Source organism: Ursus americanus, chromosome 1 (assembly GCF_024610735.1).
Source record: "Ursus americanus isolate L20-20 chromosome 1, mUrsAme1.1.p, whole genome shotgun sequence".
In the NCBI taxonomy this organism is placed as follows: domain Eukaryota; kingdom Metazoa; phylum Chordata; class Mammalia; order Carnivora; family Ursidae; genus Ursus; species Ursus americanus.
The window spans coordinates 81,980,353-82,008,270 of record NC_142127.1 but is presented as its reverse complement, the minus strand read 5'-3'; the positions used below and the strand labels follow the sequence as shown (position 1 = coordinate 82,008,270).

Sequence of the window (27,918 nt, the reverse complement as noted above, 5' to 3'; positions counted from 1 at the left end):
CCCAAGGTGGGTGTATTTTAAAATCTTAAAAAAAAAAAAGCATTTAAAAATTTTATGGTGCTTCCCTACCAAATATATTGAGCAGTTGCAGAATGCGTAGATGATATTAAGAGGCAATGTATATCCATCCATGGTAATATCTTGCATCTATGCTGTATGATTTGAGCTTGATTTTTTTTTCCAGAAAAAAAATCTCATATTCTAAAAAATATACCCAAGACACTTATCACAGTGGCTGAAATGTCGATATTCTTTAAGGTCTTAGAAATTCCTTTAAAAACAAATTTAAGAAGGGTAAGTAAACCACTCTCATCAATAATTTGAATCTTTGGCTCGAGTCAGCATATGTCTAGCCAGGCATCCAAAGTATCTTATGGAAGTAGACTGCAGGACAGGGAGATTCTGATGGAAAAGGGGGAAGAGAGAGGCTAACGTTGTCTAGAACTGCACTTGTGCCATCAGGAGGCATCCATAAGCCAAGGGTTTTCAGAACCACTACTAAAGGAGAAGAGGATATTAGAGATAAAGGGATATCAGAAATAAGCTTTTCTACTTTCTCTTTCCTTGTTTTAAAGACTTTCTTTTTAAGTAACCTCTATACCGAACATGGGGCACGAACTCAAAACCCTGAGATCAAGAGTTACACGTTCCCCTGACTGAGCCACCCAGTCGCCCCAAGCTTTTCTATTTCTTTTTTTCAAGCAAATTTGCCTTGGAAAAGCCCAGAAGGTATAAACCTCAATCTTAAGGTTGAAAGAGATCTTAATAGCCCTAAAGCAGGGGGGTTCCATATGTTGGACCTCTGACTGGATCCTCTTACTTTAAAAAATTCAGCTAGAAGTAGAAATAAAAGATATCATTTCTCAGGCCCCACCCAAGATTTAGTGAATATGAATTTCCAAGGGTTGGGCCCAGAAATCTACATATTTTTTACCTTAATTTTGAAAAATTTGAACATATATATACGAAGGTAGGGCAGCAAGTGTATAATGCACCCCTCATGTAGCCATCACCCAGATTTAACAATGTTCAACTCATAGCCACTCCTGTTTCATTTCCATCCACAATCACTCCCCTCCCCACTACCCTGAACTACTTTGAAGTAAATCCCAAGCATCAAATCATTTTATCAGTACATATACTTCAGTATGTGTCTCTAAGGTTAAGGACTTAAAAAAATTAACCACAATGTAATTATGACAGCTAACAAGTTCAAAATAATTCCTATAGGGGTGCCTGGGTGGCGCAGTCGTTAAGCGTCTGCCTTCGGCTCTGGGCGTGATCCCAGCGTACTGGGATCGAGCCCCACATCAGGCTCCTCCGCTGGGAGCCTGCTTCTTCCTCTCCCACTCCCCCTGCTTGTGTTCCCTCTCTCGCTGGCTGTCTTTGTCAAATAAATAAATAAAGTCTTAAAAAAAATTCCTATAAAGAGAAAGATATCCAGTCAGTTTTCAAAATTCCCACCTTATTTCATAATTCTTACATAAACTTTTCTTTAAACAAATCAGAATAAAATAAGTCCCATAAAATTTCAATTGGTTGATATTCCTCTTAAGTCTCTTTTCATTTGTAGGTTCCCCCTCTTCTGGTTTTTTTCAATGTTCTTATAATTTTAATTTATTTCCTGTGGAAATTAGCTGTTTGTCAAGCAGCATTTTCCACACTCTAGTTTTGCTGATTGAATCTCCTTGCTATCATTTAATGTATCCCATTGCTTCCGTATTTAATTCAATTGGTAGGTACACTAGGGGTTAGATTAGATTAGGTTTTGATTTTTCTGGCAAGCATATTTCACAGGTGACATGTACTTTCACCAGGAGACCCGTGATCCCTACTCTTTAGGAATGTGTCACCCTTTATGATGTTAGCTGCCACTAGTGATCACTGCGCAGATCCATTAATTCATTAGACGCAGCACGCTAGCCATATTGTGTCGTTCCTCTTCTCATGTATTAACTATAACATTTTAATAAGGAGAAATTTCTCTTTGATTACTCGAGAAGAGACAGGACAAATGCTTGAAAGGACTTACAGTTTAAGAGCTCTGAGGTGATGCTGACAGGCACTCTGGTTTAGGAATCACAGCCAAGCCACCATCTCTCTAACACTTAGATGGCTCTACAATAACTTCGTCTGACTGGCACCATGGACGGAGAATTCCCCACTGCATAAGACTGCTCTCTCCACCCTTGGAGGTCTACACTCTGAGAAGCTCTCCTCATATTAGGTCCCCCAATTCCCTCAGTTTCTTCTACCTAGGCTTCATCGGGAAGCATGAATTCAATCCATCTTCTCCATGGCAACCCTTCACTATCAAGAAATAGTTATTGTCTTCTCTCCAGACTGAACGTCCACATTGTCCTTCTGGAAATTGTGTGTGAATGTTCATGTCTTAAATCATTTTAAACAGCCTGTGTGTTCTTCTGTTTATCTCTTTCTTACAAATGTGCCATGAAGAAAATTCTTTACTTTTTCCGTTGTTTGTATGACAGATAAGAGCATATCTACATGCACATATTTCTTTTCCCTTATTGTTTTATAGATAAGATAGAGAAATGCTTGAGAAACGATCAATCTATTTAAAGCATAAAAAACAATATTTAGAACTGAATTTGAGTCATTTTATGCACTACTAATCCCTACTGGTGCTCAAAATGAATTTGCATTGAGAGTAACGCAAACATTTCCCTTAATACAGTCTTTGCTGTAGGAGCACAAGGATAATCTCTTGGTAAAAAAAACATTCCTAGGGTCATTTCCCAGCGAGAACACAAGAGATTTTCCCATTGAGAGGGAGAGTTGAAGAGAAAGAGGCAGGGAGGGGAGGGGAGAGAGGTGGAGCAACGGGGAAAGAGAAGGACAAAGGGAGAGTGGGAGGGAGAAAGAGAGAGAGAGAGTTGGACTTGCAGATCTCATCATCTTGGTGTCTATATATACCGCTGCTTTGGCCGCTCTGGTTTAGGCAAATGAAGCATTAAAGTCCCTTAGGGCAGAGCCTCTATCTAATCAGAGATCCTTGCAGTCAACCATATCTTTTGCTAATGCAGGAGTACGTATTGCCTCTTGCACTGCCTCTTGGTTCTTTGGCCTGAATCAAAGACTTCATGTAAATATCTCCTCTATCTCTTCTATCATGCCATTCCTGTTTTTATCAGTCTTCTCTCCTTGAGTGATACTATCCATTCTTATGACTTTAAACACCGCCTATGTGCCCACAGTTCTGACTTTTACATATATCCAAATGTATATTTAGTTTATAAGAGAAAACCTAAATTATACCTTTTGGTTGGTGCAAGGTCAAAGTATATGGGTCTATCTTTACTTAGCAACATAGAATATCTCTGTTTGGCCAGAGATCATGGCAGGTCCTTTTTTTGTTTGTTTGTTTGTTTTTTTTAAATCAAAAGCTTGTTGTGAGAAACTGCATTAACGGAGGTCATTTAGTCTATTTCCTGGCAGTAAAACTTCTGCCTATTCTCTAGTAGGCAATGAAATAATTGTGCTTTGAATGACATTATCTTGGCTTCAGATAGGTTGCTCTTGATGAATTGCATGATGATGTTATGCCAGCTTTCAGTACTGACAGGCAGCCAGCCACGTGAAACTAACACTATGTCTACACGGGGCTGTTATTCGTCACGCTACTCTTTCCTTTTAACAAACACCAGCCAGGAGACATTTCTTACTCTTTGTATTTCAAGAAAGTAATTTTTTATCAAATAACTAGTTGTTTTTATCTTATCGACACTATGATTTTGTAATTGGTCATTTCCTCCTCGTTGCTTTGACAACTTGGAAGCTCAAAATCAAATTTATGGTCATGAATAGCATCTACTCTGATCAAATCACATAGATTTGCTTTGTTAATGTTATTATAAACATAATTATTTCCTTGTTAATTCTGCAGTCTGTCCTAATTTGTATATTCTATCCCTTTGTTTAATTTTCTTTTTTTTTTTAAGATTTTATTTATTTGAAAGAGAGAATCTAGGGAGGGGCAGAAGGAGAGGGAGAGAAGCAGACTCCCTGCTGAGCGCAGAGCCTGATGTAGGGCTCTAGCTCACGACCCTGAGATCATGACCAGAGCTGAAATCAAGTGTCGGACACTTAACCCCCTGAGCCACCCAGATGCCCCCCTTTGTTTAATTTTCTAAGTTGCCTCAAGGATTTTGTAAAATGATAAATACATAGATACACACACATGATATATTGGACTTGCAACAACGCATTGTAGTTACTTTTTTACGTGTGCTGCTTGTGCCAGACTGTGGTCATGGGGAGGCCCAGGACTTTATTTTACATCCCCAGTGTCTGGCATAGTATTTGGATCATACTCATTAGCATTACTATCTGTTGAATTCTGTTAACTCAGTGCCAGGGCACTGGTGTGAAGTCATTTGAAATATGACTTCATTTATCCTTTAACAGGGTTTGGCCTCTAGAAGAGAGCTTCAGACCCCTTTACCGGACACTCTCCCCTTCCTCCAAACGCCGTAAGAAGCATAGTTACAAATGGTCAAATTATAGGATAGTTTCTAACCCATGATCCTGATCTTCTCTCTCTCTCTCATCCATCTTTTTGGAATCTTGTCCCTTCACACCCCCAAAATGGCAGTTGGTAGTAGTGACACTCTGACTCGAGGAAGGTGATGTTGCTATGTTCCCAGGACTACTTGGTTCCGCTAGCCATCATCAGTGGGGAAGGAGGAGAGTCAGACTGACTGAATGGAGCACTGAGTTGCTAGGGCAACAGATTCTCAATACTCCAAACCTTCCTCCCCTTTCCCAGTGTAGGTGCTGAAATTCTCCATGTGAAATAAGCTCTTCCCCATTTCTATGCAGTGGGAGCACGAACACACACGAAGCTCTGGAGCCCTGGGAGTGTGCCAACACCTCAGAGAATGTGAAATTAGCCCAGAGGAGAAAGGGTCTGTCTTCTTTCTACATTTATGGACTCTCATTTTTGCTCACTTAGTACTTTCTAAATTTTTCAAGGGATAATTTTAAGAAAAAAGTTGATGGCAATCAGAGAATCAGCATGTTTTGCCAAATAGCAGTACTATTCCAAAATGGCTAGAACCGAACTCTCCCTTTAACTTTATAAGTACACTAAACTTTTCAAGTGAATATTTTGTTACCCATGGAATTTTCCTTTCAAGGAATTTTTCTAACCTTTTACAAATTGTTACAAATCTGAATAGAAGATCTGGAATCATGTTTCTTTTAAGAATCTGAGAACACAGACACAGATGTCATGATTTACGCCAACAAGTGAGATATGAAATCACCATAGGAAGAAGGAAATAGGAGTGCACAGACCTGCAATTCTAGAGCCTCTCCCTGGCACACCAACAGTCAAAATTTTTAAACGATGACTGGCCTTGTCCAGATCAGAATTTCCAGCAGGACACTTTTTGTTTGAAATATTGGAAGGCTATCACACACAATGTGTGTAAAAGAGATCCGAGCACAGTGTGGCACAGAGTTAAAACTAGCCTACTTACCTGCAGGCCTCATTACTGAGTCCCCAGGTAGTGTAGGAACAGAGCAAGTCTTGGGGCAGAAAACGGTAGTGAATTTTTTTTTCATGTAAACTGATAGAGAGGAAACACTGGGTTCTAGTGAAAAGTTAGAATCTGGGCAGTAAATAGTACTTGGATGAAGGCTACTTTTCTAAGAATTTAGGCGATGAAATTTCCCTTTTACTCTCTTTAATTGAGGAGCAAATATATGGACTATGCTTTTCGGGCTTTAAGAGTATTCTCCCGCTGTCTACCCTGAGGTCCTTTTTGATAGACTTATTATACATTTTCCCGGATGGCCCTAGAGGATATGCATCCAAGCCGCAAGAAACAAATCATTCTGAGTACCCAAGTTCTTATCCTGAGAGACCCTGTCCCGCGGCATCCCCACCCCCAAGCACACCTCCCAGGCTGTGCCCGCACTCAGAAGCAGGGAAAGCAAAGACAATACCTCATGTGTGACTTCACATCCAGCAACTCCAGGGCGGTGACCCGCGGCTCCCCAGCCAGGTTTTGCAAGATCTTCAGCCTTGGCCCACAGTGCTTGTAAAATTCGGTACAAATATTCAGCAGGGACTCCCGGGGTCTTCTGAACTCCTCCCGAGCAATTCGTTCATCCAGTTCCTCTCTGGGAAGGCCTTGCCCTTCCTCCAGTAAGTGAAGATTTTCCCTGAAGAATTATAAAAGGTTAACCGGGGGTCTGAAAAGGCGTGCGTGCGTGTGTGTGTGTGTGTGTGTGTGTGTGTGTGTGGCAGCCGCGAGAGGAGAGCATCACACTGATGAAAAATGTCCGCTTCCTTATATTCTGTATCGTCTACATTCCTGAGAAGAACCTCGTCTGAAGGGTAAAGAAGGTGAACCACCCTGGAAGACATCGCCATCCCAAATTGCAAAGGCTCTCCGTGAGCCACTTCCTGAGGACTCACCCCGAAACAGTATGCCATGCATGAATTAAATGAAATCTAACGGAACCACAACCGGCTCAAAAGGCAATCATTCCAAGTTGTCAGAATCAGTACGAAATCGTACCTGATAAAGTGCAGTTTGGCGCCTTGCTCCTGGTACCTGGAAATGAGAAGAAGGGTCTGCATGACGGTGACAGCAAGAACAGGGGCCCCAGGGCGGGGCTCCTTAAGGACTGTTTCTTACGGAAAGCCCTTGCAGCTGTACATTTTGAGAAGCTGACAAACACACATGGACTAATTCTTAACGCTGAAATCTTGTCTTTCCCTTGGCTACCACACAGACTGCAATTAGAGCTGCTATAAAAGCCGTCCCATTGGTATATAATTTGTAGAAATACATATTATAAAAACACATACGAGGTCATGGAATGCAGCCAAATGAGGGGACTTTTGAAAAACTCCGAAAGTAAAGTGAATCTAAGTTACAGTTTTAATACCACGTGCTCTGTTTCTGGGGATCAGAGGAAGAAATAAGGCAGACTCCCTTTCAGTTCTGGAGATGTATTGCTGATTAATAATAGGACTTTAGAAACTCTCTTTTTCTGTGTACCTTTCATTTGGTAGTTGAATCTACCCCCGAATATTGCTTACGATATATCTATTTTTTCTTAATATGAGAAATTGAAGCATGAGCTAGCCATCACATCAGCTAACTTATAGTTGGGTTTGGTATTTGTTTTATTTGTAATATAAGCAATGAGCAGGGAATCAACTTTATATAAAGAATGATATAGTCTTATTAAAACTGTGCTGCAGAGAGAATGGAAAATTATGAAGTTTCTCCTTAAGATCTCCCTACTAACTAACTACTCCATCCTGGGAAAAGCACTTTTTCCCTGATTTGGGATTTGCCCTCTCTTAAACCTTCCTCGGGGGAGGAAACTAATTAAACTTTTGTATGTGTGTGTTTGTGTGTGTGTGTGTTCAGGTATTTAGAGGTTAACACAGCCAGAATGAAGCCATGTAAGTATTAACTAATATAGCCAGTGTCTGAGTTGTACCAAAACGGGGGTGGGGGGTGGGGGGGACATTAATTCAAGGACCGCGAGAGCATCATTTGAGGACCCAAGTCGAAATTTGGATGAAATGCCTGTGGAAAATCTGTCCAGATGAAAGTTGACCCCGTATAACTGCCACGGGAATGAGAAACCACCCCCTGATTATTATTGTTTCATTTGCCTTTTTCTTGGAGGCGAATGAAACAACACTGGAATAGTTCAAAGACCACCCAGGCAGCAGAGAACATCTTGCGTGTTCATGCAAACGAACCGACACAAATGCCAATTTACGAATGTGGCTTGGATTCTCTCTGACGGTGTCAAAAGAACCCTTGTAACTCTAAACTCTCACCTTCCTTTCTTTTCCTTGGAGGCTTTCACACTCAATATCGACTATTTTCAAGATTCCTTTCATTCCCAATGGCTGAGATTCAGGTTGTATGAAATTGAGAGACCACAGAAGAGTAAGGCCAGTGAATTACCTGGTGTTCACCCCAGACGACATGGTGTGATTGGCTGTGGTGGTTCCCTTATGACCTTGGTCACACCTGCTCATTTGCGGGGCTGTCATGGGCCTGCAACGGGGACAGGAACCGCCACAACAAAACAACAGCACAGAAGTGGAAACATTTACAAAGTCCTCGAGTTATGGAAGCGCACATAAGTTTTAAATTACTCACAGAGTCTTAAAAAGAGACTGTTCAGTGGGGCTTTTCTGTCACACTCTTGCTGTCTCTGTTCTGAGAGGCACGGAACATCGATTCCCGGGGGGTCTACTAGCGACCATGATTTATGTTCTTCTGCTTCTTGGTTCTGAGTAATAAACTATGACACTTCAAACCAGACATTTATGAACTCAGACTTCTAAGTCTGTATGATTCAGGGAGAGCTAAGAGCTCATTTTTCAATTTGGTAGATTACTAGGAAGTTAACCGTTCTAGACAATAAGTGAAAGGTAAAGACATGCATACCATTTTGGCCACCTACGTTGTAAAAAACCACCTGAAAAACTATCAAAGAATGAAAGAATCCTTCCAGGCAAAATTTTACCTAAGACTACCCAGAGAAGTGAGTACATTAGTAGCTATTGTAAGTCAGTAATTTAGATGCTCAGAAATAGATTTGAATCATCTCATTTTATATTTGCAGGGTTTACTTTAAATCCTAAGTAATCTTTGCCTCCCGAATAGCAACGGAAGGGATGATGCAGCTTTTCAAAGCAAGTGCTTGTACGAACTCTTCCAGGCTTGCTCTTATGATGCTCCTTTCCTGTACGCTGGGTGTGGCTGGCAAACTAAGCTTTTAACAGTCATACTAGACCTTCTCTTCCTGTGCCATTGCTGTGGAAAGCAGAATTTAAAGATGGCCCCAGGACCCTGCACTCCCCCGATACTACCCCAGTGATTACGAACTGTTACACGGCCAAAGGGAAATTATCTGGGTAGGGCTAATTCTATCGCACCAGCCCTTAAAAAAGCAGAGTTTTCTCTTGCTAGGAACAGAGAGGTCTGAAGCATGAGAAGGACTCAGGGAGTCACTGTTGGCTGGAAGACAGAAGGGGCCATGTGAGAAGAGAGGCAGGTACCCTCTAAAGTAGAGAGTAGCCCCTGGCTGACAGAAAGGAAAGGGAACGTCCGACCTAAAGCTGCATGGTGTTGGATTCTGCCAAAAACCTAACTGACCTTGGAAGGGGATTTTTTCCCCAGAGCCTTCATATAAGGCCCAGCTTGACTGCCATTTTAATTTCAGCCTCGTGAGACCCTGAACAGAGAAACCAGCTGAGCCTGCCCAGACTTCTGGCCTTTGGAAATATGAGATAATAAATGTTTGGTTTCATGCCTCTAAATTGGTAATACATTACATAACAATAGAAAACTAACATCAACACAGTTTGTAATATACTTATCTGTGTGTAACATTAACGTTTGTTCATGAGTAAAGAAATTAGGAGTACGGAAGTGAAATGGGGTTCTTCTTATCTTCTTGTAAAAACAGCAAAGCCAACTTTATTGTTGGCTGACCAATGAGGCTAGATCTCCCCTCTCCCAAGAGAATACTAAATACACCAGAATATTTAGAGCTACAGAATTTTAAATGTCAGTGCTCCATCCATTCCACTCTTGGTGGAATTTTGGATAAGCCAATTTTGGATAAGTTAATTGACCCATCCTGATAAAAGGAAATAGAAAGGAGGAAAGCACTGTGATTGCATAATCTGAGGAAAAATAACAAAAGCAGCCCTTGGGAAAAATGGATTGCTCTCTTCTCCTCTAACTGCAGAAAGGGGCTAGTGATTTAACCAGAGAGGCGCAGAAAGAAGAGTGTAAATGATATTTCTCCTTAGGATGTTCTTCCTCCTAGGACTTTCATGCAACCAACATCAAAGCTTTGGGCCTGGGTCCCGTTGGAAGAGGCGTTTTGCCATGGCTCCCAGTTTCACTACTTCCCATCTCTTCAGGCAGGTGCATATGGGGGCCCTTTCAACACTGGCAGTCTACCAAAGGCTTTTGGGCTACACTCTGCTTGTCTAGGTTGGCAATGAAGCTCATGATTAGAAAGGAAACATATACTGACTTAACGAATCACCATCTCCCTCCCTCTCTCACTTGCTGGCACATGCTAGAGAAAGCCTTCCTGGATGGAGGGATTTCAGCCAGTTCTCATCAACAGGGCAAGATGGGGCTGGAGAAGTCGGTGCCTTTTGGTGGGAGTAAATCACAGACAGGATTTAGGCAAGGATGTGGCCAAATGGGAGAGAGGAGGAGAGACACCAGCCCAGGAAGAAGGCTTCCCCACCTTTGCTCCGGGGAACACTATCTCCTTCTAGCTAATTTGAGATGGGAACAGAGAAAAAGAGCCAGTCATCTGCATAGCTTCTTGTCTCCATTTCTTCACACTCCTCTCACTCTGCCCACTGTCCCCTCCATCCCCGTCCAGCCTCTCAATGCCTTCTGCTTCTGCACCCAAGACCCTGGCGACAGGGCTAATTTCTTGGTGCTCTGTTTAGGGCTGAACTCTGGTGTCTGTGTACCTTTCCATTCCCAAATCCCCCAGCCGCTGTCCCAGCACCACGGAGCCTCGCCCCACGCAGGATCTGTGAATTGTAGCATTTACATTTTTTATGTAGTTATGTAGTTTTTGAAATTACAGTAAAAAAAAAAAACCCACAATGCTTTACGCACAGTAAAATAATAAAAGGCAGCCTAGTTGGAATTACAGACATTTCATGTCTCATAAAATAATATAAAAGCTAACAAAAATATGGATCACATTTTCATATTCACTACATTGGCCCTTTTACAAAAGATTCGTTCACCACTGGGTTAAAACTGCCACAGAAGCTCAGCCAGCTACATGCAGATGTGGTCATGGTATTATTATCACTATGGTGACTGTTAATTATTCAGAATACTTAGCACTATTTATCCCAACAACTCAGGGATTGTTTGCAGTTTTAAGCCACAAAGGGCTGAGTTTGGGCAGGTGTGTGTCAATTAAAGACAGGGTTTTAGAGATTTTTAGTCACCACATTTTTTACTTCTTCTTTTTGGTAGACACATAGCATGTGAGGCTATGACTATTCCTGTGACGGGATTACCTGGTGAGGACCTCCACACTGTACAGAAGGGCCTGCAGGGATGTTGCAAGAGCAGCTGTGGCAGCGATCTCCTCTCGGGCAGCAGGCACCGTCTCCACTTGTGACGTCTGCCTCTTTAGCTTTTGTAGGTAGCAGGGGACTAGAGCTTCCAAGACCATCAGCATCTGAAGACTTTAATCAACAGAAAGGAAACCAAGTCACACTTTACATTCTACTCTGGTTGGCGGTGTCATACTTGGGAATGTGGAGGAAGGAACAGCCTCTGGAGTGATGACTGATTCTGAGTCCCCTCCCACCCCACCCAAGTCAAGAGTAAGTAACGCTGCTGGAAAGATGGACAGACACCGGTTAATTATTTAATTCACTAATTAATCACGCACCCAGTAAAAGGTGAGGAAGTTCTGCTTGCCTTTCAGGAACACATGATCTAGTGGGGGAGGGGAAAAGGAGCATGTATAGAGCTGGTGGATAGAACCGTGGAATGATCCGTGGAGCTGTGCGCTCCATCTAGAGAAACGAGTCACAGTGATCAATAAAGCTGCCACTCAGAGATTTGCTAAGAGTGATTTTTCGGCTGCAACAAATTTTAGACAAGATAATACTCTTCCCTGGGAGGCTCGCTTCTTAAAGGTTAAACAATTTTCGAGAAAAGAGTATATGGAAACAGCCTCTGTGATGAGTGTCTGAAAATGGCTGCTTACTGGAATGAATAATAAAAAATCTCAACGACATTTTAATAAGAGACACATGTTAAATATAAGTACATAGAAACATTGAAGGTAAAAGTAAGAACAAACGCCAGCCAGACTTATTATAAAGCTATAATAATTAAGACAGCATAATACTGGCGCAAGTGATGAGGGATAGAAGCAGAAGGATGTTCACCTTTAGCCCTGCAGGCTGACCGATAGCCTACGTATCCGGTGGGGATCAGATACATGCTGGTTGCTACATTCTTAAAGGGTCTCAGGACTGCCTGTGTATCTCAGCAATAGTTAATATTGAACCGAATAAGAAGTACCAGAGAAATCTTGCAAAAAGAGTGTTATGAGAAGTTCAAAGAAGACATTTATGATCTAACACTCCCTGCATATTACCTCCCCCTTGAGCACGAAGCATATGACCACCAGCTTCGTACAGCAAAAAGTACAGCTCTTTCTGCCCATAGGTCCTCTCCCCATGCTACTTAAATAAACTTACTAAGTTGTACAGCAGCTCAAGAATTCTTTCTTGGAAAAAAAAAAAAAAAAGAATTCTTTCCTGGCTGTTGTACTCCACGACCCCACAAAACAAGGAGACACAGACAGACATGCAGAACAAAATAAGGAGTCTGAAACAAATCCACAGATACTTGCTTTATAACAAGGATGACACTGCAATGCAATGGGGAATGCTAGTCTTTTCCATAAATGGTACTTGGTCTATTGTCTATTCGTATCTGCTTGGGAAAACGAAATCTTGACCCTTACTTTACACCATACCAAAAATTAATTTTAAATGGATTATCTATCTGAACATGAGGGTAAAAACAATAACGCTTCTGGCAGATAATATAAGGGGATATATTCATAAACTTGGGTTAGCCAAGATTCCTTAAGGGAACACAGAAAGCACTAAACAGTAAGGTAAATAGTGACACATTAGACTACATTAAAATGAAGAATTCCGTTCATTAAAAGATAATGTTAGGTGAGTAAAATGATAAGTCACAGAGTAAGAGGTGTCATTTGAATGCATATAAGCAGTGGTGTGCTGGAGTGGACATTTAACAGGTCGAGACAGTCTAGGTATACATCTGTTTTCAACCCCATGTTCAATGACGTCATGCTGGTAGCTCATACTCAGCCATTGCCACATATTGGCAAACTAGCAATGCTATGTATCAGGGACTCTTTTCCCCTAGAGAGCTGCTTATTAAATGTTTACCAGCACCCCAGTCCATATAAGCTGAAAGTACTTATATCAGACTCTTCAGACGAATTCTACGTATTGAATAAAAAAAAAAAAAAAGTACAGATAATCTCATTTAAAAATGAGTAGAAGACGTCAATAGGCACTTTGCAAAAGTAGATATCTGAATTCCGCTAAACATCTGGAAAGCTTCCAAACCTTTCAGTTTAGAAGAGGGAAATGACAACTAAAACCACAACGAGATCTCACTACAACCCAACAAAATAGCTGAAATGAAGACTGAGTGCCGAGTGCTGATGAGCCAGCAGAGCACTGGGACACTCACGTGCCGCTGGCGGGAACGGAAGCTGACACGGCCACTTTGGAAAACCAGCAGTATCTACTAAAGCAAAACATACACACATCCCATGACCTCGCAGAGCATTTCCACCTACAGAAATGCGGACACGTGAGCTCACAAAGCTGCATACAAAAACGTTCACTGCGGCATTATTTGTAATAGCTTCAAATCAGATATAAAACAAATGTGTCTGCGAGAAATCAGTTGTGGCAAACACATTAAATATTACAGATGAATGAAGAACAAACTGTGGTGACTGATGTGGATGAAGCTCAGGAAATACTATTGAATAACAAAAGTAGGACATTAAAAAGTACTTTATTATTTCGCTTAGAGTTCAGAAATAGGCAAAGATGATTTGTGATGTAGGATAGTGGCTCCTCTGATTTTTCTATTTGAGTGATCATTATGTAGATGGGTTAACTTTATGAACGTTGGTACAACTATAAAATTGTGATTTTAAAATTTTATTGTATAAATGTTATATTTGTATAAAACGTATTTACTTAAAAAATTTAAGTTTTGTTACCAATGTTGAAGTGTTGTAAGAATTGTACTTGTTCTTTGAGAGAGAGCCCGGGGAGCAGCTGCTTAAGAGTCCCTGATTCTACCCAGAAATTTAAGAACCCCTCTGGCTTAAATAGAACAGAATAGGGGACTAGGGAGGATAATTCTTTCTTTAATTTTAATTTAACTTAACAATGTTGGACTTTGGCCTTTAACTCACAATGACAAGAGAATTTGATTGTGAACTCTAATTCCTTTTGATTTCAATGTGTTTGGATTTTAACTTGAGACGATTTCATGTCTCACTAGAAATTTGAAAACGGAAAAAATTTGTAATTAAACCTGGGGATTTTCTATGTCATTGGCATTTTAACGTTAGAGAACTTTTATGCATTTTATTATTACAGTGTCTTGATGTTATCACTTCATCTCACTGCAGATAATCTGAGACACCTTATTAACAATGTACATGGACACACTTGGAATAGAAAATAGGATAGGGAGTATTTTTAGACCCAGAAATAGAGCGGGCTTGGATTGGAGTTAATTTAACACAGGGTTTCAATCCATTGTTGAGCCTTTTATGGAGCTGTGATATTATAGGAAGAGACCAAGGAAAGTGGGAGAAAGACCATCATTATAGATTGCAGATTTGCTCTCCCGAGGGCCATAGCCACATTTCTGGTTGGCCACAGGCATGATATTTAATCTCTGCTGATTAACACACACAAAAAAGCTGGGAATCTTCGGTGGGGGGAAGGGGTGGTATAGATATTTCTTATTCTTCATGTAGAGAGAGTTCAATTAATACAAATCCTGGTCCCTCTTTGCCCCTTTACTCATTCTGTTCTAGGGGAGAGGGAAAGACTAATCTGAGAGGCAAACTGTTAAAGATACACTGGCAAAATCAACCCAGCTCTTTCCTTCTTCCTGGAAGAGCATGCCAACAGAGTAGGACTTCTTTCCTCTACACTGTAAGTTTTCAGGGAGGTCCTGTTTCAAGCTTGATCCTTATACCAGAAGTATGATAACATATAACCTGGAATTTTGTTTATGAGCTAGACATTACAAGAAAAGGTCAAAGTAGATTGAAAAGTTGAGAGGGAGAGATTGCCTCCTATTGATATAATTGGGGAGGAGGGCCAGAGGGTTGATTAAGCCAGCCTCACGGAGCATTTAAAGGAATGTAACTATTATTTTTAAGGATCTATAACTACATAACCGGGTGCTATCCCTGATTCATCTGAATTACTATCTCTGTCTTTAAAAGATCTCTTTTAATAGCAAGATGAGACTGATTTTCATTTCGCATATCAGTACATAAATCAGATCAGAGCCAACGTCCTGGAATTGGGAGGACACTGTCCATGTGACTCCTTTGTACTCCTTACACTTGGCAAAATGACAGGCAAGATTTATATTCTTGCTCTTTGTGTGACAGGAGAGCTTATTGCTCCTTGAAAAGCATTTACTTCAATCATTTAAATGTCTGCTCTGGAATTGTGTTTACTATTAATTTGTATTTCATGTCAGGACAGGATTTTCTAAACAAGACTAAACATCTTAGCCACTGCACAAATTCCAAATTTTAGGGTATTCTACATTAATGAAGATTTGCTATATTTTCCAGAACCTGCACCATGATAAGTTTCCTAAATGTAGTTATTGAACACATCCTTGCCAGATATTACAGATGACATTAGCAAACATAACCTTTGTATTCATTCACTTTTATTTCCTTAGCCATATTTATTTATCCCAAGGCCCAGAAAAAGGGCTGCATTACCTTCTGAATGACTCAGGAGCATACGCCACCACAGTCACACAGAGCTTAATGGCCTCACTTATAGAGAATGTCAGGTCTTCGTTTCCGTAGCAGAAATCTGAAGGGACAGAAGGTCAAGGGACAAATTCAGAGTGCAGTCTGCCAGGGATAAAGAAGAAATCATCACTCTTCACATTCCAGTTATATTCTATAGCCATTTCTTCGTCAGACCTTATTCCTAAACTGTGAACTCAATTAATTTCTTCATCTAAAGGGACTGAAAATTCTGTTTCCTACTTTTGAATAGTCAGATGAAAAATAAAAGTGCTTTTGAGGGGGGGTTTAGAAAAAAATCTGACCTACTAGAAGATATCCAAGGGCAGACATGAGACTTTATCTTTGAATTCCCTCTAGTTCTACACTGCATTCCATGATCATAAAAGACCATTTTAGAGAGTTACTCACCTAGAATTGCCCAGGAAAACCTAATTTTCTGAACACTGTGGTACTAGAGCTGTGATGAAGCACCAGTTTAATACAATTTTCATGGTAGAGAATTCCTTTCTCTTTAGTGTTTTCAAGATATTAAAAAAATTTTTTTTAAAAGATCTTATTTATTTGAGAGAGAGCACACACATATGCAGGAGTAGGGGGGAGAAGCAGAGGGGGAGGGGAGGGACAAGCAGATTTCGCTGAGCCCCGAGCTGCTGCAGGGCTTGATCCTAGGACCCTGAGATCATGACTTGAGCTGAAACCAAGAGTGGGATGCTTAACCGACTAAGCCAACAGGGCACTGCTAGGATTTTCAAGAAATTTAAGAAAAAGAGGAGATAGGAAATGTACTCATTCAATTTATACCACTTTTCCATTTTTTTTCTGTTTTGATTTAGGTTAACATATTTAATATAGAATTATTTTAAACAATTACAAAGGGAAAAAGAAGGTCAGAGCAACTTTTGTTTTTACCTAATGACTTAAGAGGCTTCTCAGCTTTGACCAGCTCTAAGATGTCTAATATGTCAGTGGTCTCCCCCTCCAGGGACTGCAGCAGGTCAAACAGACACTGAGCTGACACACCTTTGCTGGGCCCGTTATTGGCAGCATCCTGTACAAAGAAAGGTTATTTTAGTTTATTGATTCCCACCTCAGCACTGTGGTTGGATCAGGAATTCAAATCTCACAAACACCACCACTGATAACAATTACATCGATCTGGAGTTCAGTTCCCACAGTCCTGCATCCAGCGATGCTGCTATATGATTTTGGAATGGAACACCTGACTTTCAAGAGATCTATTAAGTGCTAATCTGGTACAAAGAGATACTTGTGGAAATTCCTAAAAATACAGCAATATGTAGACTGCCAGAAAAATTCATGTAAATGTCTCCTCCGGTCTGCAATGGAAGAACTCAGCATTCCTGAAGAAACTTTCCATAATGTAGGAGTTGAACACTTGAAATAGGTCTGGGGAAACAGATACTTATTTTAACAACTCTGGGCATTTTTCAGGTCTTGTTTGATAATATAACTCCAAAATGGAGATGCTTGTCATTTCAAGTCTATTTAAAATGGCTTTGATTCATTAAAACAACAGATCCCTCTTAAATTCCTACTGTATACCACGCACGATGCTGTACACTGAGGTTATAACAAAACAAAACCAAAAAAGACATACAAACAAAACAACTAAAAACAAATGAAAAGCAAACAGAAAAGCAGATGAAGGTCTTGCTTTAATGGAGGTTAAATTCTATATTGGGGTATGGTAGAGATATATATTAATGAATCACATATATGACATGTGATATGGTATAAGCGTTCTGAAGAAAAAGAAAAAGAAAATAGGGTAAGTGCTAGACAGTGATAGAAAGGAATGAAAATCAGGAACCCTTCCTTTTTATTAATTGAGTATAGAAAACTGGGGAGTTGGTCTATTTATAGCCTACAGGCTAAGATGAGGGTTGAAGAAAAATGAAGAGAAATTATTTATGATATTTGTATCCCACTGGCTGCAGAAAGAGAGCTGAGATGCTGATTATACAAATGGACAATATAAATGAGAAGGTCACACATAAAAATAGAACTCTGATCCAGAACCTGCAGCAACCTGCCCAGGAAACCAACACACTGTCCACAGTAACTAGACCAGGAAGCCAGCCTGCTGCAAGTCAGGTTAGTAGGAAGTCAGACTACTAGCTCTAGTGGAAACCAAACAATAACCCCTTTAACCATTGGCCCCCAGATGGCCAGATCTTGATTAAAACGGACAGCTTCCCTGATCCTTGTCCCTGCTTCCAACTAGACCAGAGAAAGCCAAACATGTACCCCTAACCAATTATGTAGGATGCCCCACTTCAAGTTAGCCTGCTTACAGCTCCCACATCCACGGCCTCCAATCAGGGCATACCTGAAGCTTTCCCTTTTCTCCACCGTAAAAGATTCTTACTCTCTGTCTGCCTTTGAGTCTTCACCAAGACACAAGTGACAGTGACGAACTCCCTCTCTACAGCAGAATCTAATGAAAAAAGCCTTTGTTTTTCTCATCGGGTTGGTTCACATTTATCTGTCCAGGGCTGACTTACAGGAAACTCCAGGAGAGGGGCCACACTAGCAAACAGCTGGAGCACAAATGGCTTCCGGTGTAGAATGTAGAACTGGTGGCAGGCAAATTCGATGGCTTGACGCAACTGGGGATTGCTTTCATAATCGGAGTACACCTGTGGAAAAATGCCACATATTCAGAAAACGCCTTAACAGCATATCAAAGTTGTATTTGCTTTTAAAACGCATAGCTGTGGAGGGACACCTGGATGGCTTAGTCGGTTAAGTATTCAACTCTTGATTTTGGCTCAGGTCCTACTCTCAGGGTCCTAATATGGAGCCTCATGTTAGGCTCTGTGCTGAGTGTGGAGACTGCTTAAGATTCCCTCCCTCTCCCTCTGACCCGCCCCCCACCTTACAGTCTCTCTCTCTCTACAAAAACAAAACAAAACAAAAACAAAACACCTCATAGCCATGGGAAGCATGGATGGAATTGGCTAATTTAATAAACTGGTAGATGGGAAATTTGGTAATAAACAAGAATATACTTTTTCCCAGGGAGTTTGTCACGAGGAATTTATCTCGAGAAAAGAATTGGACAAAGATGGATATACAGAAATTCCTACTGCAATTTTTATAATAGTGGAAAATTTCAAACGAGTGAAATTATTCATAAATTGGGGTAGGTTAAGAGAATCCTGGTCTATGCATACAACAAAATATTATGCAGTTACTAGAAATATACTCTAGCACTCAGTGTAGCTACATGAGAAAATGCCCGTGATATTCTTAGTGTGATGTGAGAAAAGTAGGTAACAAACTTGAACGTGTGGTACGATCCAACTTTTGTTTAAAAAAAAATAGGATAGAGTGCTAGGATTTTCAAGAAGTATAAATCATGGTTATCTAGGAAGGAAGATTCTAGATGATCTTTGTTTTCTTCTTTAAACTTGATCTTCTGAATTTTATAATGAGCATTTATTGTTTTTGGAAATCAGTAAAAAGGTTGTAAAAATAGAGAAAATTCCAACTATTTAAAAATGGGAGAGGCCTGATATTAAAGAAAATTTCTTGCCCCTGTGGGTTGAACAAACTCCACTTTGCACAAGCATGTATTACTTCTGTAATTTTTATTAAAACTTCCATAAAAGTAGAGGACTAGGATGAGCTCCCTAGACTCTGAACTTCATCCACTACTCCTAAACATAGCCAGATACACATTAGACATGAGTACATGGAAATTGCTCCTGCTGAATTCACCTCTTCCAATCTCAGCATAGCAAATTTAATAGCAACGGAGATATCGATTCAGGCAGAGATCAGAAAATCTCTCAGGAGAAACATCAGCGGAACGCTTGCTGTACATCTGAGTAGAGAGCAGTGATTCCCAAACTTCTAGGGCATCAGAATCCCCTGGAAGTCTTGTAAGAATCCAGATGAACAGGCCCTGACGCCACAGTTTCTGATTAAGGAGGTCCGGGGTGGGACCCAAAACTGTGCATTTCTAACAAAATCCCAGGCGCTACTGATGCGGCTGGCCCGGCGACCCCACTTTGAGAACCCCTCAAAGAGTGGCTAGAGGAAATGGGAAAGCCTATTCCAGGTGTGGGAGATCTCAGGAAAGATAAAACAGGAAATTGTGACCTTTCGGAAATTTCTGGGGAGATTTCATTTGGCGCCTTCTGCTGCCACAAAAGCAGGTAATAATTCCATCCTTAAGTTTTAGTACAGGTCTTGCTGGCCTGCCGTACGGCCGTTAATTTTCGGGTGAGGGGGACAGAGCCACAGCACCTGCAGCATGGTGGGCAGAACCCACTGGTAGCCGCTGAGAGAGAAAAGGTGGTTGAAGTGCACAGCGCTGTTGATGACCGTGGCAGCGTACTGCCTGAGCAGGGCGCTGTCTTCTGGGTGGAGGATCAGAGCCCCGTTAAAGACGTTGAGGAAGAGCATGATTTCATCTCCCCAGGGAAACTCGCTTGGCATGCCCAGGAACATCTCCTCCAGGAGCTGGATCCACAGGCTCTTCTGAAGAGTGTCGAGGCCAAACAGCTCCTTGCCAGCTGTGAGAACATGAAAGAGCAGAGACAGAATTAGCCCCACGCCACTCCTGTCGGCGCGGGAGGGCGACCAAACAGGGGGGCACTGCTGTTTCCCACTTGGTCCAACTCTGGGACGTGAAGATGTACAGCGGAAATGCTTCCAGCACACGTCGCTGCCGCTGGTATCACACTCCCTGGTTCTCAAAGGACTTCCATCATCACCTCTTTGATTCGACTCTGTAGACAAGACAGGGCTGGCATTTGCAGCATGTTGCTGCTGAATAAGCTGTGGCTTGGAGAAAAAATAAGTTGTTTCTGAAAGGAAACAGCAGGGCTGGGACTGGCTCTAGATCTTTGTACTCTTGGGCAGACTAGAGCTCTTTCTACTCTTTGCTCTAGGAGCTTCTGGGTGAAGGAGACATTGAACATTGGGAGGTTAATTGTAAATATCTCAAATTCATAACTGAGTCACAGAGCAAGGCTTCAAAGCGAGTATCTTTCTGTCTCTCTGTCTCTGTCTCCCTCTCAATTCAGGTATAGTTTGGATAGAGTAAAACATACACAGATCTCGAACGTAGAGCTCAGTGAGTTTTGACAAAGATACACACTCACATGACCAATGTACCAATCAATATATAGACCATTTTCATCAGCTCAGAAAGTTTCCAGGAGATCCATCCCCCCCAACCCAGAGGCAACCACTGTCCTGATTTCTGTAGATGAGCTTTGCCTCCTGAACTTCCTATAAACACCTGTGCTTCACATAGTCAAGTAACAACACCTACTACTACCTACCCTAGCAATACCATTCTACTGCCCTCACCTGCTTATGAGAACAAGATGTGGTATATACGAACAATGGAATACTGCTCAGCCACTAAAAACATGAAATCTTGCCATCTGCAATGACGTGGATGGAACTAGAGGGTATTATGCTAAGCGAAATAAGTCAGTCAGAGAAAGACAATTATCATTTGATCTCACCGATATGTGGACTTTAAGAAACAAAACAGAGGCTCATAGGGGAAGAGAGGGAAAAATAAGATGAAACCAGAGAGGGAGACAAACCATAAGAGACTCTTAATCGTGGGAAACAAATTGAGGGTTGCTGGAGGGGAGGGGGGTTGGGGGATAAGGTACCTGGGTGATGGACATTAAGGAGGCCACATGAAGTAATGAGCACTGGGTGTTATATAAGACTGATGAATCACTGACCTCTACCTCTGAAACCAATAATACATTCTATGCTAATTAATTGAACTTAAATTTTTAAAAAAAGCCCCCAAACCCTGCTTATGATTAGTTAAGAACAGTGGTCTCACTTTGATCCCTGGAATAGCAGCATCGACATCACCTGGGAACTTGCTAACATTCAAGTTACCGGGCTCCATTCCAGAGCTACTGAATCTGAAACTGGGGTGGGTGGAGCCCAGCAACCTGTTTTATCAAGTCCTCCAGGTGATTCTGACGCACTCAGGGCTGAGAAGCAGCGGCTTAGAGAACTGTCTGCTGGTTAAGATGCTCTCCAGCTGAGGACCAAACAAGGGCAGAGGAAGCCCAAGAAAAGAAATGCTTGCTTTTTTCTTTCTTGATACCTTGTGGATCACTGAAGAGTGAAAATTCAGCGTCAATAGCACTCCGGGGGAATGAGGGGAGTCGGAGGAGGTCTTCCTGGAGCATGGAGACATGGGACTGTTTGTGGGCTGTGGGGATCTTCTGCGTCAGCGAGATGAGAAACAAAACCCGCCCGACTTCCTCCAGTTTCCGAGTGAACACCTAGCCGCGAACAAAAGCAGGAGCAGAGGAAACGCAGAATTAGCAGCTCTGGTATTACAGGGAGTGAAGACATTGAAGTAAAACCTTTCATGGCAAACGGGGCTGATATAAAATCAAGGGGGGTGTTGGATTGAGGGAGAAATGGTTTTTATCTTTGCCACATAGGAAGAGCAGACAATGCTTCATTGACTCACACTTCCTGTACCCGCCTGCTCCGCAGAAGGGAGTGTTTCTTAGGGGTTTGCAGGCTGGGGGAGCACAATGCAAGCGTTGTCAGAAATCGTTCCATATGAAAGAGAGCCCGTTTGTTCGGATGTCGTACTATGGAAGACCTTTTCCAACAGCAGCCAGTTAGTCAGTTCCAAATGCCTCTACCATTTCCATGGATGCCTTAAACTGTTCTGGGTTTTTCTCTTTAAAAAAAAAGGACTGAAATGGGATCCAAGAAGAACCTATATTGGGACAAAAGCTGACGGGACCTAGATGGCACAGACAGGATTCTCTTGGTCCCTTCTCTTTGTTCCTTTCCTGTGGACGGTGGGTGGGCAGGGGGTGGGATGAGGAGGTCCATACACAGTCCGAAGCTGCTGAGGAAACTCCAGGGCCAGAACCACAGGCTTGCATATCGCTATCTCCCTGCAGAACTCAGAAAGAAATCTTCAAATTCCAACTTGGAGTGTACATAGAACAAGAGCTCCATTTTATGCAATTTTTAAAAACATGTTCTTAAACATAAAAAGAACATACTGGTGAAGTGCTATTGTTGATTATGGTTTTAATTCTTTTGCTGCCAAAATCAGGGGCTGGGATAATTGAGGGGTAATTATTTTAGAAATTATATGCACTTAAGACCTTACAGTTATGTATACTTAAGACCCAACACCTCACACTTTGTAATAGTTGCACTATTTTCCTTCTTTCAACTGCAGTTCAGGTGGTTTATGCTAACTGTACTTTTAATTACTTAAGTGGTCTAATTCTATGCCGTTTTCATTCATTTCATGAAGTTATTTTTGAATAGATGCCAAGTTAACCTTCTTGATATGTGCAGAAACACTGAAATGATAAATTATCCTGAAATTCTTGTTTAGACATTTTATTAAAAATAAATGAATGTGGGGGTGCCTGGGTGGCTCAGTAGGTTAAGGTCCGAGTCTTGGTTTTGGCTTAGATCATGATCTCAGGGTCATGAGATCAAGCACCCTGTCGGGTGCATTTGGCAAGGGGTCTGCTTGAGATTCTCTCCTCCCACCCCGCCCATCCTTCCCACTTGGGCAAACACAAGCGCGTGCGTGCTCTCTCTCTAATAAATAAAATCTTAAAAATAAAAAATAAAAATAAATAAGTGAATGTAACACATAGACTGTATTAAAATTGTACCATTATTAGAATTGTGGACTATAGCTATATTTTGCCTACAAAATACTGAATTTCCTTATTCTGTTCTTCAATTATAAATTTAAGTACAATGGCTTGATTATGTCTCCTCCTCTTTTAAGGGAGGTTAGTAACATGCCTAAGGTCAGGTGACTGACTGACCAGTGGCAGAGCTAGGACTCTGTCCAAGCCCCTGCTCCTTAGCTCAGTGCTTTTCCCAGGTATAATACATCGATCCCTTTTATTTTTCCCAACTAGTGTAAACCTCTGTGGCAACCTTCTAAAAACTACATTTGTGTACTTCCAATCTTGTTTTACAAAAATGTGAAAAGAAAACTTGGAAACTAGTAGGTGAATAAATTCGAAGATTTCTAGTGTTTATACCCAACGATTTGTCATAGCATTAATCCGAGTGAGTGTTCCTTGATACCTTTACATTGCAATCCAATTTATGAAAACTAACACACTATTTTGGGGAACTATTGACCAAGGGCCTACCCGTCCACTCTCTCTAGAGAGGATGATATCAGAATCAGAATCTCAGGGTTGGCAACACATTCACCAATCATCTATCACAATGACTTGATAAAACCATATAATAAAATAGAGGTGGTCAGGCACCTGTTTCTGAATGAGCTCCTGTCCTTTCTCTGGATGCATATGTACAAGGTTCAGCTGCGGAGACACCGATCTCCGGAAAGGATAAATATCACGAACATATGTCTGTCGCAGGATGATACAAAGAGAAAAAAGAGTTCAGATGATTAAACTTTTACTCTCATTTCCTCTTTACCCAAAGATCAAACAACAGTTATGTATTTTCTAAGGGTTTTATCATTTTATGCTCTCTAATTCTATAAAATCGTAGGGAAGGTAAACCCCCACCTCAAAAAAACATCCAGCCACCTGGGCTTAGCACCCTTTCCAAACACGAGGGTGCTATACCAGGAACAAAGGAGCCAAGGCAATTTAGCCAAAGGCATTCTAGAGGAAGGTCACCGTAAAGTGATATCTTGAGGTGCCCTTTGGTCATTAGGTCAGGTCACCATGGTCACGCTCAACATAATAAAAAGAGGAACAACAAGGACATTAAAATTCCAAGTAGGCACACATATTTATTATATGGGCAACTTAATTTTTCACCAGGAGGTAATAATAGTGAATGCTTTACTTGCTTTATCTCCTTTAATTATTGCAACCCATGGTAGATACTATTATCATCCTCTTCATTTTACGGACAAGGAAAATGAAGGACACAAAGATAACAGTGGCTAGTCCAAAGCTACACTGACAGTAAGGTCGTGTCACCTAAGTGGCCATACTTCTAACCTCTGAACAACGATGCCCCCCCCCCCCCGAGTGAGGGCAACATTCAGGAAAGTCATGACAAGTTATCGACACAACTCAACGGGCGTGTGTCACTGCCCAGTCTCACCTTATTGTAGTGGATAAGATTCCATCGTTTATCCATGAGAAAATAATGGGTTGACTGAGATTCTGGGATATTAAAAAACTCCAGACACTCCTAGAACAGTAAGTAAATATAAATGTTTATGGAGAACATACTACGTGCCAGGTAGTAAGCTGAAAGATACAAATATCATCAAAATAAGGTAACTGGCTTATAAGGATTATAGATCTTATATACTTTTTATATGTATATATATAGGGATACACATTGGATTTGGATACACAGTTGCCCAAAGAATGATATAATAGAGACTGGTAATGTAATATAAATCATCTGCTCTCAAAGTGCTAAAAGATGTGCAATTATATTCAGACTGAGGAGTGAACTATGGAGGCACAGTGGCATCTACTGGTCTCAATGTCAAGAAGAAAGTGTGTTTGGTAACGCCATTAAAAATAATACGAGCTACAACGCACTGAGCCATTATTGTGTACTGTATTCTGCATTCAATGACTTCCATGTAGGTAACTTGTATACCCTGCACTAGTACCCCAGTCCTGGTGAAAAAGGATCTGAGCCTGGAGAGGTCCTCTTTGATTTAGGTCACGCTGGTTATGGTGGAACCGGGGCTAGGACTCATTCTGTTTGCCTTCCTGCCTCAAGCATTCAACATGAGTAGGAAAACAGAGTGGTTGCTGAAGTTTGCCTCACTTGGCCTTAGAAATTCTCTGGAGATGTGTGGGTAAGGTCTGAAGGAGACACTACAGAAATAAGATATACACGTTTGGTACAACCGAATTTTTCAGAGGCCTTTCCTGCTTCCCTCTGGGCCTGGAGCTGTGTTCCAGGAAACCAGCTTACCACAAGTTTGGAATCCAGATGGATGGGGAATCACTGTAGTACTTTACTTACTACTTTACCGTAAAAGCCTCCGGGGCATGTGTAACTATGGACTGCCTTTCTGCCGAGGGGCACAACTGCCATAACCACTAAAGATACTTTCTTGACTCACCTGATTTATTCTAAGGGCTATATGTTCTGCTTCTCCACTCATTTCTGTCCGCGGATGTCAGACCGTATACCGCGTAACTAAGTGCCAGGGAAAGGTTTTCTGGCAGGATCAGCAGCTCCCAGAGCCTGCCCTAGCTCCCTCAGCGCAGCCCCAGAGCACCTCCAGAACTACCCGGGAACGACGCCAGGGAGCTCCGAAGCAGGAATCCACAGCATCCCCAGGGGAGTTAGTCCACTCGAGAGTGTCAAGTTGCTGCTTCAGCTGAGGGAGAAGCTGCGTGTATTTGCCTACCTCAACACAGAGTAAGATATCGGTAGGTGTGGAAACAGCGGAAGTACACGATAGTAGAACAGATTCCACAAGGGCTAAGTCAATGCACGTATTCATTTGAAGATAGGAAAATGCCATTTCATTCTCAACGGATGATCGGTGAAGCGCCATAGACATGGTGCATTAAAAAATCATTTCTGTTGAAAGCCATTCGTACCTTGAGCAGAGCTTCGAACTGAGTGTCTTCATGGACTGGTAACTGGGTTGGGATATCACACTCATTCTGCCCATGAACTACCAAGGTTTTGGTACCTACAGAAGGCAAATACAAGCACAAGCTGAACTCCACTCTAGGAAAGTGTATCTTTAAGGCACAAAATATTAAAATATTATCAATGGGCTGATGTTTTTTCTTGTTATGATTGCTACTCTTAGTGCTTAAGGTAAATTGTGTGTTGTACTAATATCACTCTTTTATAGTTAAAATATATGTTTTAAGTATATTTACCGATTAAATAACAAGAGCTACCATTTATGGAGTCCCCAATATTTTACATGTATTTTATGTGCATAATATTGAAATCTCACAGCAACCCTATGGTATGGGTATTATTATTTTCATTGTACAAATGAGAAAACAAAGGAAACGGACTCTTACAAGTAAGAACTAATAAGTAACTTAGTCAAAGACACATTTATTTAGCAGAAGAGTCAGAATTCAAACCTGAAGCATTGCAACAAGTAACATATCTCTGTATTTTAAATGAGATGATCATGCAGTAATGGTTGAGAAAACAGAAAAAGAGATATTAGCAAAATCATGATAAGTACCTGGAATGCAGTTTAAGTTTACATTTTCTGTATCCTACTTGGCTAGGGAGTTCGTACTTATTCTACTTCATTCATTCATTATAAGTCTTTGTGAACATCGTGATATACCTTGACTTTTAATGAGCCGTTTTTAAGTCTATGAATGACAACATGATCTTCTTTGCTATAATAAAAACTGATCACCTTGTTGGATAACCCATCGAACATATAAATAGACAACTTCCATTTATGGAACGCTTGCTATGAGTCAGGTATGACAGCAAGTATTTTATCTACCTAAACACATTGATTACTCATGGTTGTGCAGTATGAATCACATCCTTGTTTTACCCATGAGTAAGAAAGCTTGAAAAATGATGTACTTTTTTTTTAAGCTAATACTGACTGTCTTAATAGATGACAGTAACATGACTTTAATGCAGACCTCTACACTGTCATACCCTGTGTTCTCTGTGTTCTCATCTTTATATGTGTCTTTCTCTTTATTTAATCCATGGATCATCTCATATTTTCTTAGTCACTGCACCAGGATAAAGACTTGGAAGAATTTCTATCTTAAAGGAAAGCAAGCTATCAGGAGTGAAAAGGAACCGTAGCTAGAGTTTTACATCACATTTCACGTTCTTTTGTTGTTCTCTCTCTTTCTTCCTGCTTGTCCCTTTTCCAACTTTACATAAAGCCATCTCTCATAGAGTTTACAAAGATCTGGGGTCCATGCCATGCAAACTGTATCATTCCCCTTGCAGTGCCAAACATTCATTCAGAAAGGCTCCCCGTTCAGCTGGCCCTGTGCGATAGACTTAAATAAATCTTCAACCCTGGCCGCTCTTCAAGGACTGATTCACGTGGATCAGTTCTGATGTCTTCCCCTTTCATCTGGCAATTGCTGACTTTTAAAGGGTCTATTGTATTTCTTCAGATTGCATTAAACAAAAATTCTCTGAAGCCCTCAACACCAGGGTCAGGACCCTGAAAATTTTCTCATGAATGAAAGAGATGGTTGGTCTTTAAAAGAGTTATTTATATTCTTAAACAAAGAGAAAAGTTATATCATC

At 41.1% G+C, this 27,918-nt stretch overlaps 1 protein-coding gene across 1 annotated transcript in view; it reads right to left on the bottom strand.

Annotated features, from left to right (window-relative positions):
• The window catches only part of UNC80 (unc-80 subunit of NALCN channel complex), a 211,302-nt gene that overhangs the window by 33,607 nt on the left and 149,777 nt on the right, over positions 1-27,918 (bottom strand). The window contains exons 40-51 of the mRNA XM_087857241.1: positions 26,250-26,344; positions 24,775-24,864; positions 23,961-24,062; positions 21,782-21,962; positions 19,939-20,207; positions 18,189-18,323; positions 16,573-16,711; positions 15,628-15,724; positions 11,084-11,254; positions 7,968-8,060; positions 6,552-6,587; positions 5,974-6,192 (exon numbers count right to left, since the gene is read on the bottom strand). Coding sequence (XP_087713367.1) covers positions 5,974-6,192; positions 6,552-6,587; positions 7,968-8,060; positions 11,084-11,254; positions 15,628-15,724; positions 16,573-16,711; positions 18,189-18,323; positions 19,939-20,207; positions 21,782-21,962; positions 23,961-24,062; positions 24,775-24,864; positions 26,250-26,344 — 1,627 coding nt within the window. The remainder of the gene's footprint in view (positions 1-5,973; positions 6,193-6,551; positions 6,588-7,967; positions 8,061-11,083; positions 11,255-15,627; positions 15,725-16,572; positions 16,712-18,188; positions 18,324-19,938; positions 20,208-21,781; positions 21,963-23,960; positions 24,063-24,774; positions 24,865-26,249; positions 26,345-27,918) is intronic.